The sequence below is a fragment of the Plasmopara halstedii genome (assembly GCF_900000015.1).
Source record: "Plasmopara halstedii genome assembly, contig: Scaffold_322, whole genome shotgun sequence".
In the NCBI taxonomy this organism is placed as follows: Eukaryota; Oomycota; class Peronosporomycetes; order Peronosporales; family Peronosporaceae; genus Plasmopara; species Plasmopara halstedii.
In genome coordinates this window covers 1,338,372-1,365,085 of record NW_020187243.1, presented here as the reverse complement: position 1 = coordinate 1,365,085, position 26,714 = coordinate 1,338,372, and the positions used below count along the sequence as shown (strand labels likewise).

Sequence of the window (26,714 nt, the reverse complement as noted above, 5' to 3'; positions counted from 1 at the left end):
CAATGCTTCTTCCGACTGCACATTAGCTGACTTTTACAGTCTGTCTCGACCAACGCAGAGAGTACGTTTGTTCAAATATGTATCTTACACATATGTAATGGTATAGTCCACGGACCGTTTCTCTTGGAGGTATCATAAGTCTCGTTATACCGAAAACACTTCATCCATGGTCACACAACGGAGTTTCGTGTACACTCTGACAGACGTCACAAAGAAGTAAAACAAATAGAAGTAAAACAAATCCGAAATAAATGTTAGTTGTCGTTTAAATCCTATGGCGAAGCCTCCAGCTGCCTCAGAACACTTGGCAGTCAGACCAATCGCAAAGCAGATAAAGTACAAAGTTGGTATCTCATTCTCGGTCTTACGGCTGGTAACTTGTTAATTGCTGGTTTACGCTCAAGAATCATCATGTGTTGTCATTTTGCGAAAACATAATTTCGAGTTGACCATTAGGACTCAAAATTTACGCAACGCGACAAGCTGCAAAACACATTTTAACTCACGTTACCACGGCCAAAAGTGCCCTCAGGACACTTGTACTCATCGGGAAGCAGCGAGCGCTGCAACGCATTGAAGGCATACTGACGCTTGCCGGTATTTTTTAATGCGTTTTCGAGGCGGACGCCATTGCTCCGCATAGTTGAAACAGTGCGTACCGCAAATTTCTCGGGCAATCCGTGATTATCCCTTAGCAATCGCACCTGCTCGAGCGTCACGGACATGCTAGTGCGATCTTTAGCACTTTTGCATGATGTGACACGGCCAGCACCCAGCAATCGACATAAATGCGAGCTCTCCTGAATGATTTCTGGATGTTTGGACTTTACCACCTGACGCTTGCTACCAGTAGCAATACGCTCTTCCAGCGATTTAAGGAGAGGTGCGATTGTGCTCATTGGTGTCAGCACTGCATTTGGCTGTGACAAACAAGTAATTTACAGTCAGCGTCAATAAATTCATGAAGCAGAGACTAAGAAATACATTCCATACCCTCTCAGCAGCAAACTGCTTGTATTTCTCAACATAGCGCGTCAAGACTAAAAAGCTTTTTCGATTGATGACATCTTGTAAAGTCGTTTTTCTTGTGCTTGCATTGTTGGCTAATGTCTGCATCTCGTTGATGCCTTGTGTAAAAATCACAGGGGTCACAGATATTAACCCTCCCGATCGAATAGTTGAAGGGATCGATGATCGTACATCATCTGAGCAGCGCACACCAATTGCTACGGTGTAAGTTCCGTTCGTTGATCCTTTGCTTAGACGAACTGATACGACGCTAGGCAATGTCGTGTTCTTCATATGCAAATTCAGTAGAGTCGAAAAGAGTTGGGCAGGCGGCGATGTATCAAGCACAAATGACACGTGTTTGAGCACATCGACCGCGGCAGAAAAGTCTTCTAGCATTCCAATTTCCTTGCCTTGGGTAGACAGCAACGATTCGACCTGAAAAAGAAAGCCAATAGCGTCAACAGTCTGCAAGAAGGTGCGATCGTTGGGATTTTGCAATGAGTGCTCCAACTGGCGACAAAATGACGTCACGAGGGTTGTTAAAGCCTGAGAGAAGCACATGTCGAATCGCGTGGTAAGATGCCATCGCATCTCGTCGATTGAGCGAATACTTGGATCACTCCAGTTCACGGTATCAGCGGAACTCTTCTCGGATGAATTGCTCTGCACACGCGAGAGCGACCGCTTCTGCAGAGTCGCACGCAAACTTAAAATGCTGCCCTTATGCCGGAATTTATAACAGTGAGCCGCAAACGCGCCGACCGTTACCGTGGGATACACCCGGACGTTAGGAGACGTTCGCCGTGATCGCTGCGAGCGCAGGTCAGCCGTGGGACCGACCCACATATCTTGTACGTGCAAGTTGATAGGAAGAAAGCGTAAGACAAGACTTTTTTTTTCAGTACTCGCCTTGAAATTCAACCCTTCTTCCGCGCGATCGATACACAATTGGTGGCACTCACGCAGTGCTTCAACGTACATTTTACGCTGCTGCAGACGCTCGTTGAGCCACGTTTGTACCACCGTCTGATCATTCTCACTTCGAATCTGATCAATCAAGTTGTCGTACAAATTGCCAGCAAGGCCACATTTTACACGAGCCCCATAGTCCGAAGCGTCAGTCTGCGCGCGCTCAAGGTCATTTCCGCGTTCAGTAATGAGCAGCTCCAAGTATTGTCGTGGTACTTCGTTAGTCAAGGGACTCTCTGTCATGTCTTCAATCACCATTTCGTCCCCTTCCGCAAACTGAAAACTTTTTGTTATGTAAAATCCAGAACGCTCTTTTAAATGGCGCGGAGACACAGTCATCGACTTAACGCGGAGACGAGGCACAGACGTGTCAACCTCACGAGAAGTCACTCCAGCAGCAGCTGTGACGTTAGGCGACTCCATGCCAGGGCCGTCGCTCAGGACTGTTGGGATAGGAGACCGATGGCGTGTCGATGCTTGTCGAGCCATCAAGTTCACCTCGTCGGCCATGAGCATGTCATCACATGTACACGAAAACTCGCAAAATACTTTGGGCCGTGAAGTAGGTGCCCTGCCCATACCTGATACGCGCGCAACTCGAGCACGCTCGTCGAGCTGTCGGGACGATGCGCGCATCGACTGACGAGACTCACGTGACTCGCCATCTGAATTTTCAGGAATTTCGTACACAACGAAACGTAAAAGAGGATTTGCAGGCATTACTGAAATCTGTAGCACCGACAAAAAGGTCGCAACTTGCATAACACCACTGGCGTTCTCACAATTCCCAGTCAAGAGTGTAGGCAAGACTGTCTCAGTGAAGCCCACACGGGACCACTTCGCAGCTGGATTTGTCACGGGACAAGGCGTGGGTATTGCGCCCGAGCCAAGCAGAGAGAGTTGACTGCGTCGACTTAAAAATCCTTCTTGATGTACACCACTCTCAATGAACGTACTGATCGAAGATCGGCGGTAATCAAGCACTAAATTTTCGTCGTACTGATCTTCCCCATCATTATCTCCACATTCAAAGTCTGTGTTTTCTGCCACGTAAAGCTCAATAAAGCACGCATGCGTAAGAGGAATGGGCGATATGAGCTGAAGAGCAAGAGCAAGTACATTTTGCATACCATCGACACTTTCCTGTCCAGTAGGATTGTACTCGGTATCCGGAAAGCGCAAGATGCCTGCCCAGCCATCACTCAGACCGGTACAATTACCACTTAGGTCAGCTTTGCCATTTTCTATTTTTTCCGAAATACTTGGTAATGCATTATGGTGTAAGGTCGGATTTTTTACATGTACTGAAGGATTCCAGTTCATTCCATGCAGTCGTGGGTTCCACTGAAGTAAGAGAAACCCAATCGGCGGTACCAAAGTAGGAAGCCAAATCGAAAATATATACCACACGACAGAGTTAACGCTCCAGTTTTTCCAATGGAGGATCGTGTTCATGATGCTAGATGTTCCAAGAACAAGTGCTATTGATAAAATTACCACCAAATACGTAATCAAAGATTTTTTCATCACGTTGACCACGTGATCGTCGAAAATGTCACCAGATTGATCGATTAATCGCACACCGCGCTGAATCACGAGAGTACCGAGTATAAGCAATACCACGGACGAAAGAAAGAGCAGCAGTGCAGCACTTAACTGAAGCGGAAAGAACCAGTCAGAGTAGTTCACATCCTTGCATACCCTGGTTACTGCATACTTCCACTGGCTTGGTTGCAAATCCGGACAGTAGTCGTTCGAGCACAGACGCCGCGAGTAGAAAGGATTTTTGAGATAGTCATCGTATGTGCACTTGTAAAAGTCCGTGAGGCTCACGACGCCGAACAGCTGAACTCCATAGAACACCAGGTTAAGAATAATATAGACAATAAATACAATCGTGCGTTTCGAAGGTCCCACGTCATGAAACAACACACCAACCCAGTGGAAGCACACCGACGTCATCATTGTCCAAGTAAAGCAGATAGATATTGCATACAACACATAATATATGTCTGTTCCACTAGCTGACGATGCTTCCGTCGACACACGAATCCAAATCGCGTTGCCAACGATGCACAAAATAAAAATTATCATGATAGACAGCGACGTCATATCATTATAGAATGTAGATCTAGAAAACGAAATACCATTCTGCAACGCCAAATTAGTCGTTCAAAACCACTTTGTCATATCAAAACGTGACGTACCATACGTGTCACGAGAATAGCGCCAGCCAGTGCAACAGCAAAGAAAGTGATGGACATTACACTATACACACTCAAAGTGTACTTTGAATCTACAGATAAAAGCGCAAATGAACACAAAAAACTCCATTTAAGGTCATATACAAGCAAAAGCTTACACGTTTTGCCGTGGACTAATGTCTGTGCGCAATCACTGGCCATCACGTCGGTTCCGTTCACCAACAGTACTTCACTCAGTGCAGGCAATCGAAACCTGCTCGTGTCGTTGTTCTGCTGGTCACCATCGCGAGACCAAGCCACGTTCGTTACTTGAATTTGAAAAGTGAAAACCGTCCGGACTTCCCACAAATCATTTCTTCGAACGCCTGATGGAAGAAGGTTTGCCACGCAAAAGTAGGTGGCGTTGTCGCTTTCAACTTTCAAGTTGCTTTCACCTGGGTTAGCGTATAAGTTGAGAAACGGATTGCCACCTTGAACATATGACGCCTGTGTGGACGATCCAAAACTCACTGTAGACATCGGGTCACTACCTTTACTCGCACAAAGTGAAGATTTTAAGTCAATGCACACTTTTGCGTCCACCGAGTCGGGACCAATGATGGTGGACGTGCTAAAAGACAGCACAAGTATCTTTGTGTCTTCTTCCATCCAGACCAAAGATGAATCCAAACGACCTCTTTGAACAGAAGGTACCGCCATTGTAGCAAGAGTGAGAGCACCTAAATCGCCCGTCGAGGTCGGTGTTATCGAACCAGAAGGAGCCACACTAAGCTCTTGTGTACGTCGTGAGGTTATGAGTGTTCCAGATGTCGTCTCGTATGATAGCGACACACTGATACCCACTAAGCTGCTAGAGGCGCTGAAACCCGTAACGATACTCTTCGATAATACAAACAGCATGGGCCCACGAGAGCTAGACGTCATCAGCATTTTTCTGCCGTTTAAAAGAGTCATGACGTCAACAAATCCAATTCGATGAAGATTTCTATCGCAATTTGAGCTGCTTGTCACGCTTGCACAGCTGTGCACACGAGCCGACAGACGAAATTCTTCCTTGTCGCGCAACGTCACTTCGACTGCAGTGTTTTCCCACGCTACATATCTCCATCCAATTGGTAACAAGATAGTGACCCACCACTTGCTTTTGCGAGCGATCGGGTTTTCATTTCCCAAATTGAAAAATGCTCCGATGATGTCGCCTGCCAGCAGCGTAAACGTCGCATCTACGACGCTATTGGGAGTAACCGTCGATGTTAAAATCTTGTAAGAATCTGTCGAAACACACCTCGTGTATCCTAGAGGGCACAATCCGTTAGAGAGTTTGCTTTTGCAAGAGGAGCCGCTCGACTCGCCCGGATGCTCAACCTGGCATTCCGTAGCCTTGCATCGGCAGTACATGGACGCATACGGCGCATGAGATACGCTTTGATACTAATGGAGACATATACAGAAAGTTAAGACACAGCAGACGCATAAAGCTTGAACAAATCAGCTGTTGTGACATACCGAGGTTTCCTTTCTCAGTCCCAGTATACTCGAAATATTTGTGCTTGTTGTGAGTGGAGCAACCTTAATAACTTCCTTGTCGGGCTTGGACGCTATTGATATGTTTACTGGCAATAATTTTGTTGAAGCAAGTAATTTCCCCGAATTTGCGATCGAGGTGCCTGGTGGCTCAGTCTTAAGTGATTCCTGTGCCCCAACGACTACTTGATCCCCACCTTGGTCCTCAAAAATGTCAATATTTGACAGTTTCGAATTCCTTGGAGCCCTAGAAAGCAATAAATTGCTTTCAAGTGCTGACTTACTGTCAAAACCAGCCGTGGCAGTCTGAGCGTCAGACTGAAGCTTTTGAGATTCTGATGACGCACCAATGCCAGAAGAAATGGCTGTATCGTGGTGACTCAATGGATCGGTGCGTAAACCAGGCATCGCGTCAGTACCACTGAGTCTCGTTAAAGCGTTGGTTCCATCTGCACGAACGGGCATGTGCAAGTCATTGCCCTTCACTAACAGATCCAGTTCCTTGTATCCTTGCACGCCATTCATCTCACTTATTTTCGAGGCACCATCGTTACCATCCGACCTCACCAAAGCGCTTGTCTGGGTTAGTATACCGGAGCTCCTAGAAGTTTCAGTGATATCTTGTAAGGAAATCTTTTCCGACTGCATTGCAAGATCTGCCAAAATCTCGATGTCCTTGCTCTCAACTGCATTAGATTCAAAAACGGGGCCTAGAACACTCATGGATTGAATGCAGTCTCCCAACTGCATCAGTTCAATCTGTTCTGCATCTTGATCACATTTGGACGATCCAGCACTTCTAACTCCATTTAGCAACTGTGTTGTATGTTCCACTTTTTCCCTTGATGAGGCTACAGGAGGTATGTCATTTCCATCTTTTGTCATCATTTGCTTGAGCTCGGTCTCAGTCAAATGCGCATCAAAGGCTATGAGTGCTGGTACAATGTCAATTACGTCTACTTCTTCTCAAACACCAACACAATGAGGACGTCAAAAGTCGTATCAAAGAGCTACATGTAAGATATATCCATTTGATTAAATGTCAAATGTTACCTTCATTTGTAGCCTGCGTCCGCATAGATGACGCAAACGCGTATAATAGCAATACTATCGCATACATGTGTCTCCCGCTGCCCTGCAAAGGTTGACGCTAATATAACATGTAGAAACATATCGAATGAGGTGTTCGTAAGAAAAAACTGAGCTAAAAATAGAGGCTAACGGTTGATCGCTGGTTCAATACGTACAAGCATGGACATGAGAGTTGCTTTGGGATGATGAAAAGATGTGCAACGCGCATTTAGAATTAGCGAATCAAATTCAAGATTTTGAACTGGCCTGTTCGAATCTGATTTACGGCAATACGTATCGATCTGAATCAGTTTTGAAAGGAAAGAGGTGTTAAGGTTATATCGCGCCTACTCCCTAGAGCATTATGTAATTCAACATCAAGCATTGTCCATCACACATTGCGTAAGTTTGTCCGCTCCACTTCGGAGGAGAATCGAAAGTCTCTAAGGCAACGTAATCATTTTTTGCTGTTATTTTCACCACAATGTTTCACATCAATTTTTGATTATATTTATATCAATAAGTGCATGTTTAATCATACAACGATTATTAATTGATGTGCGGCTAGAACCACTTATATTTATCCGAGTTGCGGACTTTCGTCTTACTGTAATTAAACTAAGTACATACTTTTTCCATTTTCAATTGAGTGGTCAAGCAAGGCACATTTAAAAGATAATTTCAGATCCATTCGACACTTTAAACAATGTTTAAGTACAAAATTGTGCTGCCCGCACAAAGTACCAACTTTTGTAAGACGAGGCCGTTTCTGAGTATTTTGGGTGCGGGTTAATAACGCTTTACCTACAATTATCACTTCCAATTCGAGCGTCAGCTTTTGAGTGTAAAAAGTGGTAGGACATATACTATTAGAATCAGATTCTTAAATTGTCGACCTCAATGTGGCTGTCTTTTCTAACCAATCATGTCGGGACGCATGCAACTAAAGCTCTCAACCAATCAGAACACAAAGCTACGGCTATGTGCTCCATCGTTTGCGCAGTCACAACAGAGCGCGTTATCTGCAATAACATTGTTTTTGTTCGGGTGGTGAGTGGGCAGAGCCCAATTTGCGTAGCCTTCGGCAAATCAACATGTTGAGAGCTCGACAACTCTTACGCTCAATGCACACCGTGGCCAAGCGCCAGCACACCTCTCGAACCTTGACCATAGCTACACAAGGGATACAGACGTCGGTGACGGAAACCACCAATCATTCCCGCAAGTTGTCCGTTACCACAGGGCAGGAACAACACAAACGCTCGTTACCTGCAAGCACGGATAAGTTTATTGGCATGACCGGAGCCGAGATTTTTCACGAGACGTTGGCAGAGATGGGAGTTGATTGCGTTTTCGGCTATCCGGGTGGTGCGATTCTTCCAGTGTTTGACGCGATTCACGAGAGTAAACACTTTGACTTCATTCTTACAAGGCACGAACAGGGTGCTGGCCACATGGCTCAGGGCTACGCCCGCGCTACTGGCAAGCCGGGTGTTGTTCTGGTGACTTCTGGCCCTGGTGCCACCAACACTGTTACGCCTCTGCAGGATGCGCTAATGGACGGTACTCCCATCGTTGTCTTTAGTGGTCAAGTAGCTACTCAGGTGCTGGGCACGGATGCTTTTCAAGAAGCTGACGTGCTGGGAATTACTCGCCCGTGCACTAAGTGGAATGTGCAGGTTCGTGATGTACGGGATCTGGCACGCAACATTCGAGAAGCCTTTCACATTGCTACAACCGGCCGGCCTGGCCCTGTGCTTGTCGACCTGCCCAAAGACATCACGGCTGGACTGTGCAAGAGCTCCGTCATCACTGAGCCTCAGCTACTGGGCTACTATGGCGAGAAGAAGATTGAAGGCAACCGTGTTAACCAAGATGCCAATCTGGCTGCCGCTGTAAAGATGATTAACAATGCAAAAAAACCACTCATTTTTGCCGGTGCTGGTGCTCAACATGCCAGCGTTGAGCTTCGTAAGTTTGCGCGCCAAGCTAATATTCCTGTGACTACGTCATTGCAAGGTATGGGTGCCTTTGACGAGCGTGATCCGCTTAGTCTGCACATGCTGGGCATGCACGGCTCGGTGTACGCTAACAAAGCGATGCAGGACGCTGATTGCATCATTACACTTGGCGCACGCTTCGATGACCGTGTAACAGGCCGCGTCCCGGACTTTGCGCGTGAAGCCCGACGTGCATCTGCTGAGGGTCGAGGTGGCATTATCCATTTCGAAATCACTGGCAAACAAATAGGAAAGATTGTGCCTGCTGACGTGGCCGTGCTAGGTGATACCAAGTACAACTTGCAACAGATTTTGCCTAAGGTTGAAAGTAAGCCGCGCACTGAATGGCACAAAAAGCTCCAGGGATGGAAGACAAGATATCCATTTCGATACCGTGCGGCGGCTCCTGGTGCACCATTGAAGGCTCAACGTGTTATAGAGGAGCTGTATAAACAAACAAAGGGTCGTGATGATGTACTTATTACCACGGGTGTGGGCCAGCATCAGATGTGGGCCGCTCAATTCTACCGCTGGTCGTATCCTAACTCGATCATCACTTCCGGCGGTCTGGGTACGATGGGCTTTGGTCTTCCGGCAGCCATTGGTGCAAAGGCAGCAAAGCCCGACAACATTGTTATTGATATTGATGGAGATGCCAGCTTTTCCATGACGCTTGCCGAAATGGCTACTGCGGCAGAATTTAATATTGGAGTAAAGGTTCTTTTGCTGAATAATAATTTTCAAGGAATGGTGAAGCAGTGGCAAGATCTTTTTTACGAGGAGCGGTACTCGGCTACTAAAATGTCAAATCCGGACTTTGTGAAGTTTGCCGAGTCGATGAATTGCGAGGCATTCCGCTGTACAAAGGAAGACACATTAGAAGAAGATATGACCCGGTTTCTCGCTGCCAAGGGCCCCATCTTGGGAGAATTTATGGTTGAAAAAAACGAACATTGCTATCCTATGGTCGGAGCTGGCCGTTCGCTGGATGAAATGATTATTGGCGACTTTGATGACTGCCCAGGTACAACCTCGGTCTGAATCGATGAGAGAGGACGTAAGTAAATATAACAAAAGACCCAATCAGACTTATATCACTAAATCGATACTTTCACTATCGTTATTGTGGATGTACAATTCCACCACCTCGAGCTTTTCATCTGCAAAAAATTGTGTTTCACAAAAAAATGTCAGGCATAACTTAATTAAGAGGTTTGCTAGAAATGAATGAACCAAATAATAATAGCATAATGAACATGATACAAAAGTGATGACCAACAGATACGTATCGTATTTTTCTCTAGTTCAACTCTGGAGCATAGAAGACAGTTCGCTCTTGGCGTGGAGCGCAATGATGTCATCACAGCCACCGATGTGCTTACCACCAATGAAGATGTTAGGCACCGTGCGTTGGCCAGTGAGATCCAGCAGTAGTGACTGGATCTGAGTACCGTCGTCACGCGTATCGAGCTCAACAACTTGATACTTAGCACCAATAATTTCTAGTGTGCTTTTGACGCGGGCACAGTAGGGGCAATGAGTCTTTGAAAATACGAGCACTTTCTCCTTAGCAATGGCATCCTGAATAATCATGCAGTCATCGTTGAAAAAAGGATCTGCAATGATATGTAACATATATTGCCCACCATAATAGAAGACTTGGATGCTTCGACATGGAGTGTACGTGACCGAAGAGGCGTGATGCGCGCGGCGCGGGCGGCTACAAACAAGATGCATCGAGGGTTCATCTCAACAGCAATAGAGGTCCAGAAATCTGAGAATTCCTTGAGTTAAGCAATTGTGGTAATTTCAGTAGTGAACCGTGCATCCGTAATTCTAATCATCATACCCCTCTCTAAGTGATACCACCTAAGTCTCTTGTTTGTTGCAAACTCGTGATCTGTGTCATTTCTGTGTGCTTATCACACAGAAATGACACAGATTAGTCGCCATAATTGTTACAAAATAACACGCGAGGTGTTTAAGTTTTGCTGAGCTTTACTTACAAAGATTACAACTATGTACTACACCAAAGGAAACGGCGCAGTTGAACCGACAATGACTTTTCGAATTCCGCGATGGACGCGCCTTCAACTGCGGCACCTGCGTCAACCACATTTGCTGAAGGCTTTTCGGAAGCAGGTATCACTGGATCCCGGTATGACGCATTGCTGCGGCAGATCGTGCAGCTGAATACAGACCTGCAGAAAACCGCGGCTCTCAGTCAAACGCTACAGCGTGAGCGAGATGACGCCCAGCAGCTCAGCTCAAAGGTTGTGGTGTGATTATCACGCTTTTGTTTTTGTGTTTCAAGGCTCATATGACAATTTTTTTCTTGCGTAGCTGAAGTGCGAGGTTTCGCGTCTACAGGATCGCTGCGACAAGATGCAGCTCATGCTTGTCCAAGAAACAGAGCAAAAGGTGAATCGCTGCATTGCAAAAAAGTAATGAAAACTCCTGTCATGTATTTGTGTGAGATAGATTGAGTCAGATAGGAAACATGAAGAGCTGATTGCAAAATGGAAGAAACAGCTGGAGATGAAGGCACGGGCATTTGATTCATTACAAAAAAAGTTTGCACCTCCGAAGGATCTTGAGCAGCTCCGTATAAAAATCCAGGAAGAGTTAGAGGGTCCATTTCATCAACGAGTGAATAATTTGCAAGATGAGTTGGAACGTCAACGTCAAGTGAGCTTTGAAATGCAGCGCGAATTTGAAGCGATTAAAGCGGAGTACGAGCAATCAACAATCGATCATGTAAGTGTATGACTATATTAATATCGGGTATGCCAATTTTTTGCTCAGGATGATGCATTATATTAGGATAACGAGATGGAGTGCATTCGAGAAACATATGAAGTGACGATGGGTGATTTGAAACGCAAGTTGCAACTTGCCGAAGAAATGGCTGCTAACTCACAGCTTGCTGAAAGTTTTCGAAAGCTAGAACAGCAACGAGATGCAACAGATATTGAAGTGAAGGCTTTACGTAGCGAAGTTCAAGTGAGATATAGATATTGATAAATTGTTTTTCACAGATTGATAAATTGTTATGCTGCAGGAAGCACGGGAAGAGCTACAACGAGTATGCCACCAAAAAGATATTGAACAAAGCTCATTTGAGATGCGCTTAGCGGACGAGGCGACACGAATTGCAACATTGGAACTAGATCTAAAGACTTCCGAGCGTCAGCTTACTAAAGCAAAGGATGAGTGCGAAAATTTACGCCTTAAATGGAATAATACAGAGAGCACATTTCTCGAATCAAGATCAGAGACTGAAAATTTACGAGAGCAACTCAAGCAGAAAGAAGCTGCCACAGTCAGCTGCCACAATCTGCTCTCGATGAAGTGCGTAGTGTTTCTAAGACGTCGTACTGCTAAAAGTTAAATGGCATGTTGCAATAGATTTCGAGACGAGCGAGCCACCTGGGAACGAGAACAGACCAGCCTCAAGGTTTAAATCCTATATTGAATTTCATGCGTATACAACACAGTTGACTCATTGCCGATGGTCAATAGGATCGTATTCATGTGTTGTCGCTTAAGCTTCAAGCAGCTGAAGCAGCGGCTCAATCAAGTTCGAGTGCAGCTGCTAAAGCCAAAGAAGATTTGAACAACAGCGTAGAAAACTCTCTTTTGATAAAATCTCAAGACGAAGAACTAAAGAGTTTTCGAGGAATCGTTGCAGAGGCAGAAAAAAAAGTATGTTGCTTTTGGGTCTTCAATGTGAAATAGTAACATCAAGGAACTTACAGCTATTTCCTTAGATTGTTGCACTAGAGAAAGCGTTGTCTCAGTGCCAGCATGACTTCGATGAAGCCACTCATAAATTTCAAACGGAGAAGGGCAAATTTGAGAAAGTGGTTGAGGCTCTTAATACTGAAAAGAAACTTTTGACAGACAAGCAAGCTTCGTACCACGAGCTGGTTCAAACATTATACCTTTTTGAGTTCTGACAACCGTATCTCCTACCTGACTCCTGACTTCAAACAGACTTCTCGGATGAAGACAGAGTGCATTACACTGCGCACCAAGCTTAAGGAAGCTGAAAATGACTATCACACACTTCAGCTAAAGCACAGGTCATTTTTTGTCGCTTTATTAGTCATACTCTCTAACTAAACTCACAATCGTGAAAATGGCAAATATTTCGTATCTCTAGAGAAACTATCCAATATCAGGAAGAGATGCAGCTTGAAAGAGAAGAGGCTTTGGCAAAGGTTCGTTGTGTTAGACGTATTGAGAATGAAAATATCAGTAACTAATAATTGCGTCACGGTAACGCAAAAGTTAAAATATACAGAGCAGGACTACGCTATGCTTACTGAACAGCTTGACAGAGCGAAACAAAATCATGCGACAGTGGCAGAAGAGCTAAATGTCAGTGAGCAACAACTCATGTCAAAATGTTGTAGTCTTTTGTCTATTGTACATACGCTGAGTAATTGATAATGATGGAAGGAAAAATGCAAGAAGCTTGAAAAAGATTCTCAAGCTCATCGTGTGGCGCTGCAACGAGAAACTCACGCAGCTTTGTCAAAAGCAATCAAAGAGCTGAATAAATCGAAAAAAGTGGGAATATTTCATGCTAGCATAGACGTAATGATGGTTGACTTACATCTCTCGCTGGTCACTGCAGAAATGTGAAGCTTACAAGCTCAAGTGTTTGGAGATTCATGGAAAATTCAAGCAACATGTCGAGGAGGTGAATAGCAAAGAAGAAAAGCTGCGTCAGGACAGGCAGGAGCACGCAGCGGAGCTGCGTCAGTTACTTAATCAGCTATCTGAGGCGGAAAACGAAAAGACGGCTCTAATGCAGCGTCAGATTGAGCTCGGATTCCCGCCGCCGAGCACCATCATCAAAAAGGTATTATTTTAGCTTGCAAACAATCTTCTCTTTTTATAATTCTTGCTGTCGTGGACATTTTCTCCAGTTTGCAGTATCGCAAGAGTGACAAATGAATGTCTCGAGACACGACGAGCTTAATTTATCGATTACTTAGACGAAGTAGTCTACACTCACTACAGGCTGACAGTAATGCGCATCACTACAAAAACCATTTATTAATCATCCAACACAAACACAAGTCATTTTTTTGGCTACATCTTGCTAGTCACCGCCGGTTGCCAAGGCTTCTGGGCTCGACGTTGGTTCCAATTGAGGTTAGTGATCATGGATTCAAACCAATCTTGATTCTCGTTAGCTCGACAGATCGAGGGCAGCGGATAGGAAGACACACGAACGATAATGCTATCGCCCCGTTCTAGACGCACGCGGTCCTTGCCATCAAAAGAGACATAACACGCGGAAGCTCGGCTAGAAGAAGGAAATTCAATCTTCAGTGTCGCACTATCGTGAAAGATTAGAGGTCGGAAGCTTAATGTATGCGGACAAATTGGCGTAAACAGCATCGACGGCACAGATGGGTGTGCCATCGAGCCGCCAGCCGACAATGAATAGGCTGTTGAGCCTGTCGGTGTGGCAATAATGATGCCGTCGGCAGCAATCTTGGTGACCTCTAAGCCATCGCAGTAGCAATTTAGTTCTACAAGCGCACCGGACGGGCCTCGGTCGATCACAATTTCATTTAACGCATGCAGATTTCCAGTAATCGCACGCTCCTTATCGCCTCGATAAATTGTGCATGATAGACGGGAGCGTAAGGACATGTAAAAACCGCCATTGATGACACTTGTAAGATGCTCCACGGCATTTTCAGCATCAAATGGAGTTAAAAATCCCAGCGATCCCATAGCAAGTGAAAAGACGGGCGGCACGCTTTTGCTGAAGAGCGACGAGACCCACAATACTGTTCCGTCACCACCTAATGAAATGACAAAGTCGATCCTATTCTGACACTCGGTCCAATCTTGTGGCTTAGAACCCCACGTCTTCGTGTGCGGCAAGGCAAGCTCTTCAAATACCGATTGTTCCAAAACAACCTCCATCTTCTTTTCCTTTGAAAGCCACGATGTCAGCCTCACCAGCATGTCAGTAGTCTCAGATTCATTAGGCTTTTTCACAACAAGCACCGTTCTGGGTGGCTCGTCCCACATTAATTGGACATTGTTACGCGAACGATGCTGTGTGCGAATACTGCGATTCATAGGCATAAACACCTCGCACTGTTCGTCAGAACACTGCAGCAGCCGAAAGATTGAACGTTGCACGGCAAAGTCATTCGCATGCTCCTTCTTGCAGTTTGACAAGGCACCGCTATCTTCAAAAGTTGAGCTACCCTCGCTAAAGATACTGCCATGATCGGACTGAGTACACGTGTCAGCAATCAGAATAAGCTCCGAGTTACTACGCTGGCGAGGGCGGCTTTTGGCGCATTGTAGATCAACCTTAGTGACTTCAGCGGTCGGGGGATGATGAGTCGTGAGCTCTTTGCAACGCTTCATCCAGTAGTTCTTCTCGGCAATAGCCTGCCTTAATTGCTCTTGCAAGTCATGAATCTTGTCTTGCAGTCGCAGCGGATTCTCTCGCTGGTATTCACAAAAAGTCAGAATACGTTTCAATCGCTCTTCCATTCCAAGTAAATCGTTCTCGATCGCATATCCATCTCCAGATGCCGCACAATAGGATGAACGCGCTGGACATGGCTTAAGGTGCTGTTGTTGCCGTCTGTAATTGCTGTCTATGATCGCTGGACTAGGCTCTTCATCTTTTCGGAGCTGTAAGAAAAATTAAGGCAAAAAGGTTGAGGCTAGCTTTGTCAGCAATGTCACCCCTACAGTCGTCAGAAACTTGACTCACTAACCTCGTTAACATCTTTCGCGCTATCCCAAGCACCTGTGTCCGAGCTTTTTGATGAAGGACTCGTACTCACGAGGGATGGCACAGAGTGAAGAACCTTTTCAGGTTGCTGGGACAAGCCGTGTGCACTGATCTGGTGACTTTTACAGTCGTTTGACTCAGCGTGACTCAGTCTGTCAGTATCTTGAGAGTCGTAGTCGTCTTTGTGCGAATTAAATGAAGCATTGAGAATTGTAATTTGACTGCAACCATCCAAAGAATCTTTGCTCGTTTCATCTGACGAGCAGATAGATGTACCTTGATAACCATCCAACAAATTATCGTGGTAAGTAGCAGAATGACTTGAGACCTTTTCAGTACCACCAATCATCGAGTAATGTTGTTCTGACTTTTCCTTATGACACATGGTATTGTCCTCTTGTAGTAACTGCCGGCTGTTTGCAGCACCATCGTACAATTTTTGCACTTGCAGAGGCGGCACCGACAAAAGCTTTTTATTTAAACACACCAATACTTCCTGTAACAACAAAACGAGTTATGAGAGCTATGTACTCTTTCTTTGAAAAGCAGGTTGCACATCAAACAACCTGAGACGCCAATCTAATACGACGATATATTTCGTCTCCACACATCAGCTCGTGAGAGCTCGAGAACTCTGCAAGTAACGACGTAAACATTCAAATAAATTAAAAGCACAAGAAGATTCTGCTAAATTTTGTTAACAAACGCGAGATAGCCGCAATCTTCTGCTCTACTTTTTTGATGGCATTTGTGAAAGCGGGACTCCCTTCTTGGATGCAGAACTGGCGATACTCATATAATAATTAAATTTTGCTGTTCTTCGATAAATATCTACCTTTGTCCTTACCAAGATGATTTGCAATGAATTGAGTTTGATATTGTAATTGTTCTCATCTAGTCTTTCGAGAAGATAATCGACCACCTTTTCTGCGTCGCAGTTATCGACCATTGTTGAGTCTGGAAACATGAAGGATACTGAGAATCTCTACGACTTATATAAGCAGCTAAATTGATAAAAATGATACCCGCGATCTCCTTCATGAGGACGAGAGGCACGGAGTCTTCATACTGATTCGTGGCTTCGGCCAGCCGGTCCATTCTCTTGCTTGAGCTGCTTATGTAGGAAACGGTACATCGTACCGGCATACGTATTTCGTGTCAAAAAAAGGTCGTGCATCTAGTGTAATAATCAGACAGTTAGAAATTACATTTATTTTTTTTAGTAGCCGTGTAATGACTGCAAGAAATATATTTTACGTTCTTAGCGCAGCTTTGCCGAAAGTATTTCAATCAATTATAAAATTTATAATCAGCTTTGCCGAAAGTATTTCAATCAATTATAAAATTTACAGTCGACATTTAATGTCGACTGTAGCTACAATCGAGAGATTCATAATTATATTAAGCAAAAACATGTACACAATAATCTAACCTTTGGAGTTATCTTTGCTATCTAAAATAATGGCAGCAATAATGTCTATATGATGTTTAGTCCACAGACATGAACACACTTTGACTACGTCGAAATATTTTGTGCTAAAAGATAGGCTTATTTTTCGCAGGAAATCTAACTCGAAATATAGAGAAAATATATTCAGCTCAAAATGTAAAGTTCGACTTGATAGTCCTGCGTTGTCAGCGAGACTGTTTCATGCCGCTTTCGAAATCAGGGTAACATTGTATAGCAATTGGGCGTGTTTGATAACCTTAATCGCGTTAAACTTTGGACAAAGTGTAACAAACGAACCCTTTAAAGGCAGACGGACTAAGTATCACGATTGTCAAATTGTTCGTGCTGTATACGAACTTTTGCGAGGCCTATTAGCATGTTTTTTTGCCTTCTTCGGTCCACGCTTGGGCGCTTGCTTTTGCGAAGGCTTCTGCGCCTGTCTGCGCTTTTTCACAGGATGCTCGACTTCCTCATTTTTATCTTCGACATCGCTCGAATCCTCCTGCATAACATTGGCTTCAACATCCTCAGCTGCCCGCTTGCGCTCCGTGATAACATTTTGGCGCTCCTTCTTGGTTAGATTCGCCTCTTCAACGTCATCTTCGAGCTCTTCGGGTGTCTTCTTAGCTTCTTTTTCTTCCGACGGCAACTTGTTAGCGTATTTTTTAAACTTAGCCACGAAAAAACCGTCCATGTTGTGCACATGAGGATAAAATCGTCTTGTAAGTTGTACTGATGGATGGAACCGTTGTTGCTGGTAGCGAGTGAAGCCTGGCTTACCGTGGTCTAACCCCGTGTCAACTAGTTTGACGCAGCATTTGCGCAGTGCATAGTCCACAACGGACTCGTTCTCATCAACCATAATGGAACATGTTGAGTAGAGAATGTAACCACCAGTCTTGGACTTTGCATCTGCAGCGTCAATAGCAGCAAGCAATAACTCCTTCTGCAAGTGAGCAAGTCGCTGGACGTCCTTTTCGCCCTTCTGTGTCTTAATGGATGGATCTCGGGCAATCACACCCAGACCAGTACATGGTGCATCAAGCAAGACACGATCAAAACCCTTAAATAGGCGTGGTACCCTACGACCATCGTTGCACGATACTGACGTATTCTTCACGCCAAGACGATGCAGGTTTGCAACCGTTGCCTTAAGACGCTGCTTTTTTAAGTCATTCGCAATGATTGTTCCCGTATTTTTCATCAACTGGGCAATATACGTAGTCTTCCCGCCAGGAGCGCAGGCCATGTCCAGCACACGCTCGTTCATCTGTGGGGCAAGTGCCATCACAGCACAGATTGATGATGCGGACTGCAACATGTAGTGCCCAGCAAGGTACTCAGGCGTAGCACCGATGGGCACTGGCGAGTCATAAATCTTTAGACCTACCTTGGACCATTTGGCTAGAGGGTCCAAGTTGACACCACGCTGGATCAATGCTTGGGCCAAGTCACGACGACGAGCTTTAAGCGTGTTAGTACGGATAACGAGCGGACGTGGTTGCTCATTAGCCTCCACAAACTCGACGCATTCAGCGGGCGAAAACATCTTTAGAAACATGTCAATTAGCTCGCGATTGTAGCCAAAATATCCAGCCAAATCCTTAGCCAATGACTCCATGTAGTCGACACGAGAGCGGCCAGGCTCACGCCGCGAACTAAAATGTGACAGCACTTCCACAACATCTTTGATACGTTGGTAGACCTCAGCAGGGTCCGACATGTCACCATCGCCCTGATCTTCACCAGTCAGCTCCTCTTCTGTCGGAAGGTGGTACGGCTCATTATTAGCAATGTTAAGCCGCATTTCTTCTTCAGCCTCCTCAGCCTCCATCGCCTCCTCATCGTCTAACAGACGAGCCTTGCGCTCAATGTCGAGTTCCTCTTCATCATCTTCATCTCCACTATCGTCATTCTCCTTACCTTCACTTAGCTCATCCTTTTTTATTTTTAACCAATTTTTGTTTGCGTCAGAAAAGCCTTCATCCTTTTCAGGTCTTTCCTCGTCGCTGTCTTCATTGCTCTGTTCGTCCTCTTCCGAATCAAAAAGCTGCGCTTTGTTGCTGCTGTCTGTAGCGCTATGTCGCTCCTGCTTCGCCGCTTCTTTAACGTACTTTGAGGTCTTTCCATTACTTTTTGCAGCCGGCGATGAACTTAGTTTACGCTTATGTGGTCTGGCCATACCTCGTAACGTTGGCCAATAGCTTGATTTGTGTCGCTTCGAGTTTTGACTGGTGTGCAAAGAGTTACCCGCTGTGCCACACCAAGAAATGTAGCCAAGTGAGATTTGCGATACACAATATTTGTGGTATTTTTGGCATTAAAAAGATAGTCCCAAAACTTAAGATTTGGAGCACCAAGACATGACCAGCTTTCAAGAGGCGTTTAATCCATTCTAAGTTATTGCCGAATTGCTGTCTTTATCGCCCATCTGAATTCAATATAGAGGGCGAGAGCCTTAGGTAAAGCAACGAGACAAGTACTGATAATATTGCGCACGATACACTGTAATAGTCTATACAAGTACGGAAATATCTGTATTTATAAATATGGCGGAGGCTGTTGATTAAAAAGGTTCGTAGTACATGTGGGCTGCTAGCAGCACGTCAGAAATTAAAGCATAAAGGTTGTGAATCGTATATTTCCGTGTTATTCTAAGTTGAAGCAATCCTATATATATGCAACCTTGACAGAGCAATCAAAAGTGTTCGTTAGCTTAGATACTCTAGCTTCCGCTCTTTTGGTAGGAACGTGTGAACCCACCTAACGCAAACTTTGGAGCTGCCCTATTACACATGGTAGCACTTCGATGACCGAGTTGTGAAAAAACTATACTTGCTGCTATGAATTGTCTAAGTACCGGTTTTGACCAGAACAAAAAGGTTATATCTATCGTGGGTCCCCGATGGTTGCAGCGCTTTATCAGGCGTGTTGAGTATGTTCAAAGCTCTTATCAGCCCGTCCAGGGAGTCAAAAAATGGCGTCATGTGTCTCGGAGTCAAGAAATATCATCGCCGCAACGAAGTCTGATTTTCGCAATGGAGGGGGTAACGGCAGTGGAGGGTCTCCGGACGAGTGCGACTCGCGCCGGGACCTTCCGTCCACAATAGGCAATGCATGCAATGCGGGGCATACCTTCCACGCCGTGAAGGCAGGACTGGGTGCTAAGAATGTGAGCTCTACGAGCGCATTAGAGGGAATAGATCTTAGTCATGCTGAAGAAGAAGCAAGAGAATCTCAGTGCATCTGCGGTAGAATAAATCATCTGCACATTGCATGCCTCTTCCCTTTTGGCTTAGAAGATCGAAAGGTCGATCTCCACCCAATAGCAAACGACAAATCCTTCGCAGAGATCCGTCGAGTCCATGAGGGGGTTCTAAGTAGGAGGGCACTAGGTTCCCAATGTGTCTTGAGCTTTGTGAAGCCCCGGAAAATCCTGATATAAAAGGAGCGTCGTGCAAATGCACACGTCTCGCATCTGTGGACAGTAAGTAGATTCGTTGCTGATATCAAATTCGGATGCCATGTGGACTCCGGGAGTCCATGTTGTCAAAAAGAGATATGTTAAATCTTCAGATTGAGATCGATGGCTTTGACAGCGTCAAACCCTAAGCCTAGATTCGATCATCTTAGGCATGGCAAAGCTGCAATGCCACAAGCCCCGGGCGGACTAGAAGCTATGTTCCGCGCAGTTCTTCACAGGTAGAACATTGGCGAGTTTTTTGCCCCTCTGCCGCGAAGCAGAATTGCTTCAGTGCGGGTAAAGTATGCGATAGCGTTCGCGCAGGATATATGACTGTCATAAATGATGATCAATAGGATTGCCAGGTGCCTCGAGCAGAGCCTAGATGACAGAAGTGGCAATGATTCAAAGCCTAAAGAGAAGACGAAAAAAAACGATTGTATATCGCGGTCTCTGAAGTGTGTCTCTGTTGTGACGAAAATAACAACTGTATATCGTTGTCCCCCAAAGTGGTCCTGTAGTGGCACGGTTGGAAACAGCTCTGTGCTGTTGCTGCATGTGTCTGGGTAAATTGCTTTCATTATTTTTAACTTACTCAACCAACAGATAAAATAATAGGCAAAGTATGCATGTTCCTACATACAAGACATGTGGGCGGCCATGGCGAGACATGAGGGCGGCCATGTCAGTGGCCAGCTGCAAATAGTCCCGGTTGCGGGCTATAGCCATCCATCCGAGAGCGCAGAGAACCATACGCTGGTATGGTACAAAGCTTGACTTGGTCGGATGGCACAGGGATGTGTTCTGAAGATTTGCTGTGTCGAACCAGTAAGGTGCTCCTCGTGGAGGAACAGCTGAAGTTCTATCCAGCCCGAAGCTCTACTTCACGAGTTTGACTTCTGTAAGCGAAGTCAATACTGGGCGCTGAATAGTGTCCTATGAGTCGATAAGGTATAGATTGGGACCTTAATGTCGATGTGCGCGCAGTCAAGCGCATCGGTGTTAAGCGCTTGGTCTGGATTGTGGTCCACGAAGTACTTGAGATCCATATTGCGATGTAGTTTCCCGTCACCAAAACTCCCGAAATATATAAGGAACTCCCACTATCTCGGACTGGATCTCGGTCCAGTCGGATAATTGAATCGGCGTTCCACGCTGATTTCCCCCCAACATAATACAATATAGCGCACTGACGTGCTCATGTCCATTTGACTTCGCAGTACCATACATAGGCCCGAAAGAGCTTTAATTTCTAGTTGCACGAAGTCGTTATTGTAGTCGTAATTGTAGCGGAGATATAGTCATAGTCGTAGGCATAGTCATGGTCACAGTTTATTGATTGTAGTTATCAAACCATTTTAAATTATCAAGTCGTTACCATATCCGATACACCCGTTGAATGTAGCCGTAAAGCGCTAGATATTGTGTTGTTAACTTGACATTAGTTCCTCAAGGCAATTTCTGCAAGCTTGCGAAAGTGCAACTGAATGTAAGCTCTAGCGTGGTTACATACGAAACCCACCGAATTTGTTTTCTCAGTGTTGTAAAGCTTGTTGTTTCGATGTAGCCATAGGGCGCGTAAAACACAACAATTGTTTATGTTGAGTACCACTTGTATAGCAGGAACCCCGTACAGCTTAGTAGCAGTAGGTGTAAGCTGATAAGCACCTGCAAATATCACCAAAGTCCAATCAAGATTTCTTCGATGAGCTCGCCGAAAGATTAAGGTAATTATTCCATTGATAACTAGCCACATGACAATCCCAAAATAGGTGTTTGGCGTCTATAACGTCAATACACCCATGTATACAGGTGATTGACATGTTGACTTCCGTTCTCCATTAAACTTATATCGTACTCCCCGTGCATTATGTTGTAGACGAAACTTAACATCCGAACAACGGAAGGACGTAACGATCCCATGTATCCTCCGCAGTCTACATACTTAGGGTAGGCGTACAGTCGGGCAACAAGTTAAGCTGTCGCAACGGTAGGTCTGGAGTACTTGTATATTTCTGTGTCTGCAATAATAACTTAACAAAGTCACGGTTTCATGTCAACAATAAGTTTTCCATCAAGACTCCATGCATGGCAAGCGACTTCAATCTTGTATGGTTGTGAGGTCCGTAATGTGGAGAATTTCCTGGGATAATTAAGCAGAGCCTTCGTATTGTGTCATTCAGTAAGCGAGTCAGTGAACCTGGCCTTGCGAAGTCATCCGCATTAAGGAATAGTCGTAGTATATCCGTTGAAGCGAATGTACCATTAAAATTCACAAATTCCTGAAGTCAGTTGATGGCCTAACTTCGTGAGCTTATCAACCGTCTCCGAGCTAACCCTGCGTAAGGGTGTCTTCAGTTTCCAAACATGAAGTGAGGTTTGTCCCAAAACGGCATTGCTTGCGTGAACAACTTCCAGTTGGTTGTGCCGCGTGAGCTATGTAAAACAGCCCAAAGCTTCAAAGTGCTTCTCGAATACTCAGGTAGGTGATTGCAGTCTCCCGCTTTCATTACGTAGTATGATATGTCGAAACCCTCTCTTAATGGCCGCAAAGCCACGGGAAGGAAAACTAATGCCGGTGACAACCAGCGAGGCTCGTTCGGTGTGGCATTTGTGCCTGCAATGCCGTCGCGTAGACACTTTAAGTGCATGGCGTCGATGAAGGCTTTCGGTGCAGTTAGCCCAAGACCACCCCTTCAAAACTTGTATATATCCATTCTTTATCAAATTTGCCGGGGCGAGCTGATGACGCACTGGTGTCATTTGCGTTGACAAAATTGCGTATTATAATGTCAAATTGCTTTAAAATCGGCAATAGATTCATACTACTACTCGCCGTGTACCATAATGCCGGTAAGATGATACTTTGCAGTATGACAACCTTACCTCGCAGCGTTCTTGCACGGTATGTCCAAAGTGCACACCGAGCTTGTATCTTAGATATTACCACGTTGTATCGTTGTTCCAGTGTAACAGTTGCTCCTTGTATAGCACCAAGAAGCCGTACTGATTTCCACGGTGATAACACTTTGACTTCGGTTTGCCTTCGTCGTTTTGAGAGCTTATCATTGGATACATGGTGCGAAAACGGCGAGATGTTTGTTTTCGTAGCATTGAGCCGTAGATTAGCAGTATCCGCATAGTTTTGAATGAGACCAAGAAACTCATTGGCGTCGTCGAGATCAGACAACATTCCGGTACTGTCGTCAGCAAACGCTAGTAAAAGATGGGGCGTGTCTGTGTCGTATACAGGTACGTCTTCTGAAGATAGCTTTGCGCGAAGAAAGTTCATCAATGGCTCAATAAAGACAACAAAGAGACCAGGTGATAAAGGATCACTTTGTCTTACACCTGCAATTCAGTAAAAAGGGGTCACCAGGGCAGCCATTTGGTAGAAGATTGACAGATGATTATTTGTAGAAGTCTTCACCCATGCACGGAAATTCGCACCAAATTCGAAGTGGTGAAGCACCATATCCAACGCAGACCAAAGGACGCTATCAAATGCTTTGGCGAAATCCAAGAGTACAGCACACGCATCTGGGCACATTGTTTTGCAAATTTCATGCAAATCTTAAAAGCGAAGTAATGAGTGACGGATAGACCGCCCTGGACCGAAGCAACTTCAGTTTTCGTGGATGATAGACTGTAGAAGTTAACATAATCGCCACTGTAAGACCTTTGGTCCTAGTTTGGCGTCGTGATTGAGAAGAGTAAGCGATTTCTAGTTTCCGGGTATAGTGCGATCACCGGACTTATATAGTAGGGACAGTTGAGCCCGTCCTTGAAACTTGGTCTTTTCCCCCTTTTCCGAATGACTGCTGTATATGACTTCATAAATTCGTGCCCACAGAGTCGTGTTAAGCTTGTAATATTTAATTGATAAACCATTTGGAACTGGTAATTACTATTTTTGATGCCATAATTGCCCAATATATGTTGTTTGCTGTGATTGGGGCGTCAAGAATAGCTTGTTGCCTCGCTGACAACCGTGACTTTGTATGCTGCGGCAATATGGCAAAACAAAGTGGCCGATAAGTTGAAGACCGTGAGTCTAACATGTCAGCGGATGTGGACTGAAAAATCCTTCCCCAATATCTGCGATGGCCTGCAGCAATTGCTGATTGGCCATCAGTAATTGTACCGTCTTTGTTAGTCAACTCTGTGACAGGCGAGCGAAGGCAATCTGACTGCGCGGCGCGAAAGAAGTAACTAGTTGCTCGCTCTCTTGAATGTAAGCCTGCGGCAACATTTTATACTCGTTCGGTGCCTTCATAACTTCCTGATGGGACTTGATATCCATCTTGACTTGTTCTACCGTGTTTTTGGTTAGTTCTGTAGGTACGACTTTGACCAAGTCGGCGGCCGCCTTAACTGCACTTATCTTCGCAGCCATTATTCGTTTGTCTGCTTGTCGAAGTTTCTTTCAACGTCTTCGAAGGTATATGCAGTCTGCTCCTTTATTCTCACCAAGAAGGCAACCAGGATCTCCCCCGGGAAGATCTTGATACGGTTAGCCAGCGTTTGAACTGAAGTTGCTAGTATTGTTGCACTTCAATGTCCCGTAAAAGCGAAGTAGGGCGTCTCCAGGGTTGACGTCCATTGCAATAGACAGGCTTTGAGACCAGACACACTTCACCAGGTATGTGATTTTCATATTGCCACTTGCGATCACAACCGTGTTGAGCTGACATCAGGTTGTCTTGAAGTAGGATAGCCGTGACAAAACAAAAGTCCATTTAATTTTACGCGAAGGACCGGTGTAGTCCCGTAAGTTCGTGCTCATAAAGCGCCAGGCATCAACTAAACCCAATTTTCCAAGCCAATCGTCAAGTTCGATTCGACCCCGTCTCAGGGGAGGCCGATCCGCAGCCGTCCGATCCAGGTCTTCATCCATTGTAATGTTGAAGTCGCCTAATACAAGGTGTCTAATATGTTCGAACGTATCCACTTCGCAGCCCATTGCTTTAAAGTGAATAAGAAGAGATCGAAAAAAATCTCCACGAAACATGAGTTCATCGGGTGCATACACAAAGTGTAAAAACACCAAATTACCTCCTAAAGTTGCTTACATTAATAAGTAACGCATGCACAGTTCTGGTGTGTAGACGCTAGCCGTGAGATCAAAAACCTCTTCAAATGGAGAGGAAGAATACAACACTTACCCCACTCCATGGCGCCTGTTAAATGTTGGGGACGTAGAATGAGACCAAAAACAGCGTGCTCCAAAATCCGCTACATGTACAAAGTGCTCGTTGGTTTGTATATAATCTTCTTTAGTGAACTTTGTCTCTTGAAACGCAACCAACTGATACGCAGAGAGAAGACGCTCATACATAGTGAGTGAAGTTTTGTGTCAACCCTTTCATGTTTAGCAAAATTCCTTTCAAGGCTCAAGCCTCCTTAGAGTTGAGGGCGGATCAAATATGAAGACGGGGTCTCAACCGTAGTCGATAACTCCAGGGCACTAAAATATTTTAGCGCCGTGAAAACATGTGGAGGCGTGGTAACGTGATCACGAAAATGTTTGGCAACATCTGTACGTGTGTGGGCATCAAAATATCCATTATAATCCTTTTTGGAGCTAGCTGTTACGGAAGCAACGCTTGTACCTTCAATGGATCGACATAAATCGACGACGCGAAGATCATGAAGAATATGTCGGCTCGTGCGCAGTAGCAAGCTGCATACTGTGCCCCTTCATTGCCTCTAAAATTGCATCGGAATTAGGCAGCTTGTCACCAAAACGGGAGCGTAACCGGGACAAGAAGTTGACCGGTTGTCCCGTCAAATCTGGTAGTGCACAAAAAGATGGCATGATCTGTCACTAATTGTTGCTGCCGTTAAAGAGAGATCTTGAACAGCTGGCGAAAGTACGGAGGTTGCGCTTGAATAATCGCCAACACTACGATGTGAAGTTTAGAACGTCCGTTGCGATGAACTCGGCTATGATGTTGTCGAGCTCCGCTGGAGTCACTTGTTCAACTTTATGCAGCATCTGGCGCGCTTGCTTGAGAACGCGAATGGAAGACATGGGAGCCAGAGACGTGTCGGTTGTGAAACCGTGGATCTCTTCGCGTTCTTTTGATTCACCAATACACAGATCAATATTCGGTAGTAACGATGTCCGCAACTAAAACTTCATAGTAGTTGGGGTGTACCGGTGATATGTAGCTTAACGCAGACGGGTCTTGAGTGTCGATAGCCAACTCACATGGAATAAGTGTTCCTGACTAGA

General features: G+C 45.2%; 6 protein-coding genes across 6 annotated transcripts; 2 read left to right on the top strand and 4 right to left on the bottom strand.

The window, feature by feature from the left end:
• Positions 1-497: 497 nt before the first annotated feature.
• PHALS_08415 (Inositol-polyphosphate 4-phosphatase) lies at positions 498-6,967 on the bottom strand (the record flags this gene model as incomplete). Its single annotated transcript, XM_024723758.1, has 7 exons — positions 498-920; positions 994-4,131; positions 4,188-4,276; positions 4,343-5,615; positions 5,691-6,670; positions 6,762-6,858; positions 6,956-6,967. The coding sequence occupies 7 exons, from the start codon at positions 6,965-6,967 to the stop codon at positions 498-500; spliced, it is 6,012 nt and encodes a 2,003-aa protein (XP_024574703.1).
• Positions 6,968-7,873: 906 nt separating this feature from the next.
• PHALS_08414 (acetolactate large biosynthetic type) lies at positions 7,874-9,820 on the top strand (the record flags this gene model as incomplete). Its single annotated transcript, XM_024723757.1, has 1 exon — positions 7,874-9,820. The coding sequence occupies one exon, from the start codon at positions 7,874-7,876 to the stop codon at positions 9,818-9,820; it is 1,947 nt and encodes a 648-aa protein (XP_024574702.1).
• Positions 9,821-10,084: 264 nt separating this feature from the next.
• PHALS_08413 (glutaredoxin) lies at positions 10,085-10,732 on the bottom strand (the record flags this gene model as incomplete). Its single annotated transcript, XM_024723756.1, has 4 exons — positions 10,085-10,360; positions 10,426-10,553; positions 10,629-10,648; positions 10,719-10,732. The coding sequence occupies 4 exons, from the start codon at positions 10,730-10,732 to the stop codon at positions 10,085-10,087; spliced, it is 438 nt and encodes a 145-aa protein (XP_024574701.1).
• Positions 10,733-10,857: 125 nt separating this feature from the next.
• PHALS_08412 (uncharacterized protein) lies at positions 10,858-13,737 on the top strand (the record flags this gene model as incomplete). The annotated part of the gene is made up of 14 exons (XM_024723755.1): positions 10,858-11,052; positions 11,123-11,200; positions 11,261-11,536; positions 11,603-11,782; positions 11,841-12,130; positions 12,188-12,236; positions 12,302-12,484; positions 12,550-12,708; positions 12,776-12,864; positions 12,945-13,002; positions 13,073-13,162; positions 13,244-13,354; positions 13,422-13,649; positions 13,717-13,737. The coding sequence occupies 14 exons, from the start codon at positions 10,858-10,860 to the stop codon at positions 13,735-13,737; spliced, it is 2,007 nt and encodes a 668-aa protein (XP_024574700.1).
• Positions 13,738-13,882: 145 nt separating this feature from the next.
• Positions 13,883-16,661, bottom strand: PHALS_08411 (nad kinase; the record flags this gene model as incomplete). The annotated part of the gene is made up of 6 exons (XM_024723754.1): positions 13,883-15,460; positions 15,547-16,059; positions 16,130-16,197; positions 16,270-16,345; positions 16,411-16,520; positions 16,589-16,661. 6 exons carry the CDS (start codon positions 16,659-16,661, stop codon positions 13,883-13,885), a joined length of 2,418 nt encoding a protein of 805 aa, XP_024574699.1.
• Positions 16,662-17,344: 683 nt separating this feature from the next.
• PHALS_08410 (ribosomal rna small subunit methyltransferase b) lies at positions 17,345-19,195 on the bottom strand (the record flags this gene model as incomplete). The annotated part of the gene is made up of 1 exon (XM_024723753.1): positions 17,345-19,195. The coding sequence occupies one exon, from the start codon at positions 19,193-19,195 to the stop codon at positions 17,345-17,347; it is 1,851 nt and encodes a 616-aa protein (XP_024574698.1).
• Positions 19,196-26,714: the final 7,519 nt, after the last annotated feature.